The sequence below is a fragment of the Nesoenas mayeri genome (assembly GCF_963082525.1).
Source record: "Nesoenas mayeri genome assembly, chromosome: 21".
Lineage (NCBI taxonomy): Eukaryota > Metazoa > Chordata > Aves > Columbiformes > Columbidae > Nesoenas > Nesoenas mayeri.
The window spans coordinates 2,765,854-2,777,229 of NC_137571.1; the positions used below are offsets into that span (position 1 = coordinate 2,765,854).

The 11,376-nt window shown below is 58.0% G+C and overlaps 2 protein-coding genes across 4 annotated transcripts; one reads left to right on the top strand and one right to left on the bottom strand.

Annotated features, from left to right (window-relative positions):
- The first annotated feature begins 1,691 nt into the window (after positions 1-1,691).
- Positions 1,692-6,628, top strand: GPN2 (GPN-loop GTPase 2). 3 transcript variants are annotated; one of them, XM_080357533.1, is made up of 5 exons: positions 1,692-2,139; positions 3,969-4,125; positions 4,274-4,434; positions 5,154-5,284; positions 5,763-6,628. In XM_080357533.1, the coding sequence occupies exons 1-5, from the start codon at positions 1,723-1,725 to the stop codon at positions 5,833-5,835; spliced, it is 939 nt and encodes a 312-aa protein (XP_080213659.1). In that variant the 5' UTR covers positions 1,692-1,722; the 3' UTR covers positions 5,836-6,628. The 3 variants fall into 3 exon arrangements, with proteins under 3 accessions (XP_080213659.1, XP_080213660.1, XP_080213658.1); XM_080357534.1 differs by lacking the exons at positions 5,154-5,284; positions 5,763-6,628 and adding an exon at positions 4,766-5,138; XM_080357532.1 differs by lacking the exons at positions 5,154-5,284; positions 5,763-6,628 and having other exon boundaries at positions 4,274-5,138.
- A 3,778-nt stretch (positions 6,629-10,406) lies between these two features.
- On the bottom strand, positions 10,407-11,147 carry SFN (stratifin; the record flags this gene model as incomplete). The annotated part of the gene is made up of 1 exon (XM_080357561.1): positions 10,407-11,147. The coding sequence occupies one exon, from the start codon at positions 11,145-11,147 to the stop codon at positions 10,407-10,409; it is 741 nt and encodes a 246-aa protein (XP_080213687.1).
- Positions 11,148-11,376: the final 229 nt, after the last annotated feature.

The window sequence follows — 11,376 nt, forward strand, 5'->3', positions numbered from 1 at the left end:
AAGTACGGACAGGGCCAGCTGTGGCACAGTAACTGTCCTGCAGAAAGCTCGCTGCTGGCCTGCAGCGCCGCGTTGCTTGGGCGTGGTGATCCCACACTCCCGGGAGAAACTTGTCAGGATGAAAGACTCATCCTGGCAGCCTCCGGAGGAATCCTGCGGGAGGCGTTTCCCTGCGGTTGGATGTAGCGGGTGCTTCCCTCCACGGCTCCCTGACGTGCTCTGCCCCGCTTCTTTTTTCCTGACACAGGCATTCTGGCGAGGGGAGAGCCTTTGTCCCAGTGACCCAGTACTGGAGAGTCAAACGGGAGTCGGTGGATGCTCTTGCTGGCACGCTCCAGCTTGGCCCCGTCTACCTTTCTTAAGGCTACTGCTGTGTTGAGGAGGATGCGGGGGGTGATTTCCCTTTGGAGGGTGCGGGTGGGGTTATGCTGGAGGGACAAGTGTCGGCGCCGGGACTCGAACCCGGGAACCCAACGCCGATTGCGGGGTCGCAGGCTCGAGTCCCGGCGGTGGGGAGGCTGCGCGTCCCTCCGACCGCCTGGGGGCGCCCGCGGTGGCGGCGGCCGCTTCTTCGCCCGGAACGCGGCGCTCGGGGCCCGCGGGGACTCGGAGCCGAGAGCGGGGGCACCGGGAGCGGCGGGCGGTGAGCGGCCTAACGGGAGCGGGGGAAGCGGGGCGATGCGGGGGCGAAGGGACCTGAGCACGGACGGGGATGTGGGGGAGAAGAAGAGGGGATATGGGGGTGCAAAGGGGGGGTGTGCGGGGAAAGGGGACATGGGGAGAGGGGTCATGGGGGAAAGTGGGATATGGGGAGAAGAGGAACGTGGGCGAGAAAAGGGACATGGGGATGTGGAGCAATGGCGGGGAGGACATGGGGACACACTGGGACGAGGGAGGGAACGTGTGGAAAGACCCAGATAAACCCTGGGTGTGAATTCCCCCGGATCGCCTTTGTATAAACGCAAATCAAATGTTTAAACAGGTTCCAGTGTAAGTTGGGGAACGACCTGTTAGAGTCCTGGGGACAGCAGGGTGACCATGAGCCAGCACTGGGCCCTTGTGGCCAGGAAGCCAATGGGACCTGGGGTGGGTTAGAAGGGGGTGGTCAGTAGGTCAGAGAGGTTCTCCTGCCCCTCTGCTCTGCCCTGGGGAGACCACACCTGGAATCTTGTGTCCAGCTGTGGCCCCTCAGTTCCAGCAGGACAGGGAACTGCTGCAGAGAGTCCAGCGCAGCCACCAAGATGCTGAAGGGAGTGGAGCATCTCCCGTGTGAGGAAAGGCTGAGGGAGCTGGGGCTCTGGAGCTGGACAAGAGGACACTGAGGGGGGACTCATTGCTGGGGATCAATATGGAAAGGGGCAGTGTCAGGAGGATGGAGCCAGGCTCTGCTGGTGACAACCAGGGACAGGACAAGGGGCAATGGGTGCAAACTGGAACACAGGAGGTTCTGCTTGAATATGAGAAGCAACTTGTTGGGGGTGAGGGTGGCAGAGCCTGGCCCAGGCTGCCCAGGGGGGTTGTGGAGTCTCCTTCTGTGCAGACATTCCAACCCGCCTGGACACCTTCCTGTGTAACCTCATCTGGGTGTTCCTGCTCCATGGGGGGATTGCACTGGATGAGCTTTCCAGGGCCCTTCAACCCCTCACATTCTGGGTGCTGTGAAACAGCAGCATTTTCTTTTCTCAGCCGACAGAAGGAAGAGGAATAGAGGAATGAGGCACCATGTCTGAGGGCAGCCAGAGGAACTCGCCGGCCTTCGGGCAGGTGGTGATCGGGCCGCCGGGCTCTGGGAAGACAACGTATTGCCACAGCATGCGGGACTTCATGGGCAGGATCGGGCGGCAGGTGACGGTGGTGAACCTGGACCCTGCCAATGAGACCATACCCTACCCATGCACTGTGAACATCGCCGAGCTCGTCACGCTGCCCGACGTGATGGAGAACCTGAGGCTGGGACCCAACGGGGGGTTGATTTACTGCATGGAGTACCTGGAGGCCAACCTGGACTGGTTGCAGGAGAAGCTGGCCGCGTTCAGGGGGCACTACTACCTGTTCGACTGCCCGGGACAGGTGGAGCTCTACACCCACCACGACGCGCTCAAGAACGTCTTCGCGCAGTTAGCCAAGTGGAATTTCAGGGTAGGTTTGGGGCTCCGTGGGGAGACCTGGCACCCGCGAGGGGCTTGGAAGCTGGAAGAGAGAAGATAGGATTATCTTCTTTCATGAGCCAGTCTACATTTTTCCAAGATATACAAATAAAATCTCTGCCTTTACGCTCCCAGGTAGCACTATCAGGATAAGAGCTCTCAGGTTTACCCAGGCGGGATAATTGTGATTACTCTGTCAGGAAAAGCGTTTATATCAGGTCAGCTCTGTATTTCTTAGTGAAGAATAAAAGGCTTGAAAAAAGACATATAACAAAGAAATAGGGACGTATCTTTTGAAGTACAAAAGCAGCGTGTTTTGAAAGTTACGTTTGAGGCTGCTTGTGCACCTCCACAAATGAAGCGAGAATGCAGAGGGGTCAGAACTAAATGTTTTCAGAACCCGTTGCACTCAAGTGTTTCACTGAGAAGAATTCTGATTGTGCGTCCTAATGGCTGTTTTCTTTACTAACCTGTTTAGTTTTTCACGTGAAACGGCTTTATCAGGGAAGGAGGGGAATTCTCCATTTTACGCTTGGAGGGATTGGCAAAAGAGCGGCGTGTTCAAGGCGTTTAACACAGTGGGGTTATTGTGAACAGGAGTGTGAATTCCTTCCTCGCTGTGCCCCGGGATCCTCTTCACACACCTTGTGTGTTTTATCAAGTGGGCGCTGTGTTTCGGAGCAGGGAGGTAAATGTGCGCGCTGGGCAAAATTTGGGCGTCATCTCAGGCCCTGCCCGGCTCTCCGGCAGCCAAACCGAATCCCTCTGCGCCTTGTTGTACGTGCTCTCTGCGTTCTTGCACAATGCAAGATGCAAATGAGGAAACGCAGGTGAGAAGAGTCCCGTAACGAGGCGAAGTTGCTTATGTTGCATCTGTTTTGCATTTGGGCCAAACCGTGAACGCGCAAACCCGTGGATGGTGTGAGCAAGAAGGGCAAGTTCATTTGCTTGAGAATGTCACTGGGAATCTGCACATTAGAGATTATTTTTATTCAAATAAAGGCGCATGAAATTGCAGTTACTAAAAAAAGGTAGTTACGCTGCTGTTTTGAGGCTCAGTGGGTGCTTACGCTTGCCTGTGAGCTTTAAACCGGGGTTTTTTTTGCTGCAGAAGCAAAGCTGTGACTCAGCCAAGCTGACTGTAGAGCCCTGACTTTGAGTGACGTTGTGTAACAGGCAGCAACTTAACAGACATCTCGCGCCGCATTGTTACAGCTGCACCCAACACAGGGAATCAAACTGCTCGTTAATTTAATTATTAATTATTCTTTCAAACCGCACGGCAGTTGGTTGTCCCGGCGGAGCGTGGTGCACTACAGTTACTGCTCTTGAGCGTGCCCTCCGCGTGGGTGTTCCTGTGGGGAAGGTGGCAATCCGGAGGCAGTCGTGGTGCTCAGGACGGTTAAGCCCAGCTCCCACCCCAAAAAACCTGCACAGTTCAGACAGGCGTGGAAGGTTTCAATTGGATCTGGGGAGCAATTTCTTCCTCAAAGGGCTGTGGGGCATTGGAACAGGCTGCCCAGGGCAGTGCTGGAATCACCAGCCCTGGAGGGTTGGACAGACGGACATGAGGTTCTCAGGACATGGGGCAGGGACAGGGTGGGTTTTGGTTGGACTCCATGATCCTGAGGGGCTTTTCCAGCCAAAATGATTCTCTGATTCTAAGGTAGGTGGTAATTTTGCCTGCCTGGGGGTCTGTGTGGTTCTAGTCAGATCTGAACTGATTGTCCTGTGGCCACTTCTCAGACTGTCCCAAAACCAAGCGTGCGGACGCGTCACGGGTCTCACCTCCTGCCATCCCTTTGTGCCTTTGCTCCCCAGCTCGCTGCCGTGCACCTGGTGGACTCTCACTACTGCACAGACCCCGGCAAGTTCATCTCCGTCCTCTGCACCTCGCTCTCCGCCATGCTGCACGTGGAGCTGCCCCACGTCAACATACTCTCCAAGATGGACCTGATCGAGCAATACGGCAAGTTGGGTAAGAGCCTTTGCAAGAGAGACGCGTGGAATTGGGCTGAATTCGGTGCAATTTAACCACTTGGGTATGGGGATGTATTGCTGGGAGATGGTGTAAGTCTCACCGAGTTCTTCACTTTATAAATGGCATTTTTGGTGTTTCCCTGCAGCGTTCAACCTGGATTATTACACAGAGGTGCTGGATCTCTCTTACTTGGTTGACCATTTGGCTTCTGACCCCTTCTTCAGAAATTACCGCCGCCTCAACGAGAAGCTGGTGGAGGTGATTGAGGATTACAGCCTGGTGTCCTTCGTTCCGCTCAACGTCCAGGTGATGAGCGGGGACTGTTGGATCGTGGAGATGAGGTTCTTAGGTACACGGTTTAGTGACAGTGTTGGGTTAATGGTTGGACTCAATCTTGAGGGTCTTATCCAACCAAAACGATTCTGTAATCAGCACGTTTGGCAGCAGCTGGGTTATGTCTCCTTGGGGCCACAAGGGCTGAAAATCAGCTCTGAAGAGACTCGGGGATGGGTGAGGACAGCAAAACACACCCAGATGTGTCAGTGATTTGTGGCAGCCAAAGGAAAAGGCTAATGAGCTTGGTGCTCTGTGGGTCTCGTGTCCTGGGGTGGAGAATTAAGACTCCCCTTTCATTCAGCTCTTCTGTGCCTGCATTTCAAACCTGGGCGAAGGATTACCTACAACGTTGTGAAACGAGGGAGCACAAAATAATTGGAAGGCTGAGAGGAATGCATTTGGGAAGAAGGGCTGAAAATGTGAATCTGGTAGTTTCCAGAAGCGTCAACAAAGGCTGCTGTGCTGAGACGGGAGGTGATGAAAGGCAGCGAGAGGCTGGAGGGTGTCAGCCCAGCGTGGATTGGGGCTCTGCGGGTTGTCCCATGTCCCCTCGGGCTCAGCGAGGCCGGCAGCATCCTCAGGGCTTTGGGTGGCCTGGAGCCTTGAGAAAAGCCCTGGTGGAGCCCAGCGTGAGCTCTGGCCTCCAGGGAAGGACCGGGTTCCCTGCGTGTCACCTCCCTCCCTTGCAGGACAAGGAGAGCATGCGGCGGGTGATGCAGGCGGTGGACAAAGCCAACGGCTATTCCTTCGGCGAGCAGGAGCACCGCAGCCTGGAAGCTCTGATGTCGGCAGCGGTGGGAGCCGATTTCCACTTTACTTCGTATCCTTCTCCGCCGATCCCACGCTGGGTTGAGCTTTCGTTTCTCCTTCCTGGGGAAGAAACAGCTGGAGGTGGGGAGGCCCAGATTGTCACTAGCACCATCTGATGCTGTTTGGTGGCAGCAAGTCCGTAGGGCTCAGCGCAGACCTCAGCAGACAGTTGTCCTCACCAAAGCCACCACATTTGTTGCTAATTGATACTGGGAATGGGGGAGGAATCTTTGGACAACTTTCCTCTCTCTTGGGCTGGTTCCTTCCACTTATCCAAACCATACAATTGATTCTCCTGGACTTGTCGGGTCTGGGATCAGCCAGAGCCAGACTTAACTGGGGTGATACATGCTGCTGCCGGTACCGCCGTCTTCTGGCAGCCTTGGGGCTAATGTGGGGCTGCTTCCTCGCTGAGAACGTTCAGAGCTCCTTGCAGAAGGGAGTGTTTGAGCCCAGCCCCTTGTTTTCCTTAATTACTGCGTTATCAGCACACTCGCCGTGCAGGAGAAGTATGTGCAATGTGAGGACAAAGCTGTGGAAGAAGAAGTGATGGGTCTGTAACACACCTGCCGCAGCCGCTCTCGGTTTTGTCACCTCTCCTTCTCCTACCAGGACATCTCCGCATCGGGTGACTCAGACCCAGTGAAACCTCTCCGGGCAGAGCTCTGCCTGCTGAACTCCTTCTTTGCAAAGGTTTGAGCCTTTGCCTTTCAGCCCATGCACAGAGCAGCGTTTCTGCAGGAAGGTGATGACCAAGGGCAGGACAAGCCGTGTCTTCCCTTAGGAACAAGCAAGATTTAGCCAGGGGAAGGCACGGTTAGCAAGAGAGGCAAGATAAAGGAGGCTGAGCTTTGCTAGTTCTCCTCCCCATCATGACCAAGATAGATCCAGAGACAGAAAAATCAGTCTGAGCCATCTCTTGCACTGAGATTTGAGGCAAAACTTGTGGGTTTCTGCACAGGAGGAGCGCACATGGGCCTCGCGCCCCCTGGAGCAGCCAGGCTGAGCAGCCTCTCGGAGGACAGAATGATGGTTGGTTTTCTTTGGGTTGTGGTTTTTTTTTGTTGTTTTGTTTTGTTTTTTTAAATAATGACGTGCTCTTTCTTAATAAAACGCTCCTTCGTCTCACTTTCATCTTGGGAGTTTGCTGAACCTGAATAAATAAAACCGAGCGCGCTACAAAGCCCGAGGCTCGAGAGCCGCTGGTGGGAACGTCACAGCAGCCGGCGCGGCGCGCTCTGCGGAAACCTCCGCGGTCGCCACCTCTGTGATCCGGCGTTTGCAGGCGGGAGCGGGGCCGAGCGGCCGCGGGACGCGGGAACTGGTCCCTCGAGCCAACTGCAAGCTCGGCTTTTGTGGGTTCCTGATGAAGAAAAGCCCCTGTGTGAGTCAGCGGGAGGCTGGAGCGCGTTTGCACGTCGGGCCGTTCCCATCCAGCGTTTTCTGGGCTTGCTTTCTCCAGTTCCATCTCCGAGTGGGAGGGAGGGAGGCTCCCGGCTGCCTGTGCGGACTCAGCATCACGTCTTGCCCAAGACCTTGCATAAAACAAAGTGGCTTCTCTCTCTCTCTCGCAGGACAGTTTGGCCAATAGTGATGGCAGATGACCGACTCGCTGAATATAGATGTCAGTGGGGTCTTGCTTAGCAGGGTGGGGAATTAAACCTATGTTTTCCTGCGTCTCACAGCTTTGTGGGCAGGCGGTATGGGAGAGAAGGAAGGAGAAGACACACGTTTCCATACACACACATGCTTGCGTTTTAAGCAGATCAGTTGGCAAAGAAAGACTACGCTGACATTTCCAATATAAAAGTCAAATTCCCGGCTGCTGTCAGGGCCTGGGCTCTTCTCCCAAGAGCACGAGGACGTTCCTGGGTATTCCCAGCTGAAACCTGCGGCTGCATTTCAGCGCTCGCCGGGGCCGAAGGGCTGGAAGCTGATTTAACCATAACCAGAGCTGAAAAAACAAATCCACCCTGGCCTTGTGGTCCTGGGGACTCGTCCTGCTCACCTTTTGGCCCTGGAAGGGGATGGAAGACGTGATTGCAAAAATGTGAATTTTTATGGCGGCTTTTTAATGGCTTTGAGAGATTTGGTGGCTTTAAAGGGTGTTGTGAGGTCAAGCTGGAGTTATGCAAGAGCCATCAAAGCTTTTGTGGCTGTTTGGCTCTTTTATTTCAATACCCAGGCGGTATCTGCAGCCCCAGCTGTGAGAATGGAAATTGAAGGTGACACAAACCTCCAGCTCAGGGAACCTTGGCTGTGTCTGAGCCAAGAAACGCTGGGATCTCAAAGAGCTACAGCCTGAAAAGTGCAGTTTTCACCCCAAGGGGTCTTTGCAGCCCAGGTTTGGAATTCGGGCTGAATTGGGAGTCAGTGGGGACGATGCTGCTCCTGGGCAGGATGAAGCAGAAAATGCCTGGAGCGGGTGGGGATGGCCGGAGATCCCTTGTGTGCCACCCAGCTCCTGCACCCACGTCCCCAGGCTGGAGGGGACACGGCCTCGCCGGGCTCCCGGGGCTGAGGGAGGTGACACTCTGGCTCCTGTTGCTCCCGTTGAGCAACCAGCCGGGGCGAAGGGCCAGGATTAGTCACCCCGAGTGAGGCACATCCCTGGGGGGGGACAGGCTTTCTGCCGAGCTGGTCCTACCTGCCCCAACCCCTCCGAGCCCTGTGCCGGGACGGGCTGAGCCCACCCCGACCCACACGGGTTGTCCTGGGCACAGCTGAACGTGGCAAGTCATTGAAGGATTTGGGTTTCGAGTGCAGGCGCTGAGCCGGGCTTTGCTGTGTCCCCTCCAGATCACTGTGCTGGGCCCTGGTTGCACAAAGTGTCACCGCAGCTGCTTGGTGGGCACCCAGAGCCCTCAGGGTCCCAACCAGGGGACAAGGATGAGGATTAGGGTCCTGATGTGTCCCTTGTCCCGTCCAGCTGAGGGGACATCACCCTGTATGAAATCGGGCCAGGCGGACCCCGGGGGACACCCCAGGATCACCCGTGTGCCCCAGCAGCACAACAGGAGGTGTCGTGGGGGCCCGGGGGCTCCCTCCCAGCCCCAAAAAGCTGCTGGACCAGCTGGGAGCCCGGGCAGCATCGTCCTCCCGCACCACCCAGCAATTTTGGGTGGTGTTGAAATCAGTTAACTCCGGAGAGGCCGTTGGGAGCCCCGTTGTCCTCCTGCCACCCCCAAAAAGCAGCAGGGACGGATGGCTCCCAACATCCTCCAGCTCTCATCTTATCCTCCCCAGTTTAACCAGTCCCAGCTGCTGGTGTCCCCAGCCGGGTCAAGGGCCAGCGGGAGCCCTCAGCTCGTTTTTCACGTCGGTCAGCCCCAGTCTGGCTAATTACAGGTCTGGGGCTGGTTCCCAGGCTGGGAGCACTCGGGGCCAGGCGGAGGCCAAGCAGCAGGGCCCCTCTCTGCCCTCCCCCAAACCGACCGGGCTCCCCAACACCGCCGGGACCTCCTGAGCACATTGCAACCTCAGCGGCCACTTTTGCTTCTACAAGATGCCACGATGGGAACTGGGGGGGGTGGGTGCGGGGCTGTGGGGCTCACAGGGGTTAATCCCCTTGGCTGGGCTCTGCTCCAGGTGACACTTCCCATCCCAGGCAAACAGGTTCTGGTTTGCACAGCCCAACCTGTCCCAGCGGCCAGCGCTTTCCCACCACAGAGCCCTGGGAAGCTCCTCACGTCCCCTGCATGGGGACCAGCAGCCTCCTGGTGCCCCCCATCCCATGGTGGGGTTGCTTCCCTTCGCGTGCCTCAGTTTCCCCAAAGCTCAGTAGCTCCTGGCATCTCATGAGCTGGCGTTTGGTCATGCTGGGGCTCAGGGCTTCTGTGTATGTCCCTCGATGTCCCCCATGTCCCCAGTTGGGGACTCTGCTGAACCAGGACGGCTCGTCCTGAGTCACCGCACGTTTCCTCCCGGCACCCGGCGTTTCCCATCAAAGGCCGGTTCCTGCCCAGCCCTGCTGCGCTTGATCTGATGAGCTCATTGCCCAGGGTGCCGTGACTGTATTTTATTGTAATTACCTTTCATGTCGAAACTCGCGCTGCCGGGGCGGGGGGACCGTGAGCTGCGCCCTGCGCCGTGGCCGCGAGCCAGGGCCAGAAGTGCTGAGCTTTCACCTGCCCCAGCGCGTCCGCACCTCGGCGGGGACGTCCCCACCCCGACGACACCCCGCGGCTGTCCCCACGTCGCTGCTTTTGGGGACACCCTCCATGTCGCTGCTTTTGGGGACAACCCCCCCATCCCCTCACCCTTGGACACAGAGTTGGCGGGGGAAGGTCTGGGGACCGGAGTGGTGGGTTTTGGGGCACCACAGGTTTGCACTAAGTGGGTGGGACACCCCGCTGTATGGTCGGGGACCTCAGTGCACCCCACAGAGCGCCCAAAACCCTCACCCGAGGAGGCAGAACCCACCCGTGAGCCCTTCCACCAGCTGTGGCTTTGCACCCACCGAGGATGGGGCTCCTGGGGCACCCCCAGACCCCATGGCGGGGCTGGGGGGGATCGGGAGCAGCCGAATCGCTGCGGCAGAACCCGGGGGACCCCACTGCACCCCTGTCCCACGGGGTGGGGGCAAAGCGGGCGGCGGGAGCCGTCCGGACACGTGTGCGGGGGAGAGACGAGGCAGACCAGAGCAGGCGTGCAGGAGACGGTTTATTGGAGACGCACAGAGGCTTTGGCAACATCAACCCCCTCCTCGGGATGGGGGGGATGCCCGGACCCCCCATCGCCCCGGCTCGGCCCCTCACCTCCTCTCGGCGCGGCTCCAGCCCTGCAGGACGTGGGGTTTGGGGTTGGCACATGCTGAGCTGGGCTGCCCCCCCCCAAAATGTTAAATAGTGGGGGGGTGTGGAAGGGAGGCACCTCCTCTCCCTCCCTTCCCCCTCCCCAGAGGATGAGGGAAAGTCTGGGGGGGGTCTATGCCAAAGCCACCCAGCAACCACCACGCACGGCCCCCCCGCTCCTGGCATCCAGACTGGGGGGGGCTGTGGGGCAGCCAACACACCTTCCCCCCAAAAATAACCCCCCCCAAAAAAAAACAAACCCCAAAAATTAAACCAAAGGGCTGGGGGCCGGGGACAGGTGGGGGCCGGTCCCCCGGCTCCGCGCTGCAGGGCGGCTGCTCAGTTCTTGGGCTCTTCGCCAGCTTCGCCGCCGTCTTCCCCGGCGCACTCGGCTGTCCATAGCGTGAGGTTGTCCCTGAGCAGCTGCATGATGAGGGTGCTGTCCTTGTAGGAGTCTTCGCTGAGCGTGTGCAGGTCGCCCATGGCCTCGTCGAAGGTGGTCTTGGCCAAGGAGATGGCCTGCTCGGGGGCGTTGGCGATCTCGTAGTGGAAAACGGAGAAGTTGAGGGCCAGCCCCAGGCGGATGGGGTTCGTGGGCTGCATCTCCTTTTTGCTGATGTCCATGGCCTCTTGGTAGGCTTTCTGGGCGTTGTCTATCGTCTTCTGGCGGTTGTCTCCGCTGGCCACCTCGGCCAGGTATCGGAAATAATCGCCCTTCATCTTCAAGTAGAAGACTTTGCTCTCGGCGTCGCTCGCCTTCTTGATGAGATACTTGTCCAGCAAGTCCAGGACGTTGTTGCAGACCGAGTTCAGCTCCTGTTCCACCTTCTCCCGATACTCGTTCACCAGCTGCGCTTTGTCGTCCCCTTCTTCGGTTTTGTGCTCGATGCTGGAGATGACCCTCCACGCCGAGCGCTGGCACCCCACCACGTTCTTGTAGGCGACGGAGAGGAGGTTCCGCTCCTCGTTGGACAGCTCGTCCCCGTGCTCCACCACCGCCTTCATGAAGTCCGCCATGTCCTCGTAGCGCTCAGCCTGCTCGGCCAGCTTGGCCTTCTGCACTTGGTGGTTTCTTGCCATGGTTGGGACGCCGGGGCGCGAGGGCCAAGACGCTTTTTGGGCGAGGAGCGGGGCCGGGAGCCGTCGGAGCCTCTGCCGAGCCCCAGCGCCGGGTTTGGGTTTTTGGCTGAGCGTCGGGAGCCTCGAGCGAGAGCGGGAGGAGCCAGCGAGGCCGAAGGAGTGTCCTCCTCTTCCTCCTCCTCCTCCTCCTTGGCTTCCTCCCCAATGAGCCCCGGCCTTAAAAGGAAAA

Bases quoted from the DNA above. Each gene is read 5' to 3' on its own strand.
- GPN2 (XM_080357532.1), top strand. From the start codon at position 1,723: ATGTCTGAGGGCAGCCAGAGGAACTCGCCGGCCTTCGGGCAGGTGGTG. The intron at 2,140-3,968 runs GTAGGTTTGGGG...TTTGCTCCCCAG, and splicing joins TAGCCAAGTGGAATTTCAGG to CTCGCTGCCGTGCACCTGGT. The intron at 4,126-4,273 runs GTAAGAGCCTTT...GTTTCCCTGCAG, and splicing joins CGAGCAATACGGCAAGTTGG to CGTTCAACCTGGATTATTAC.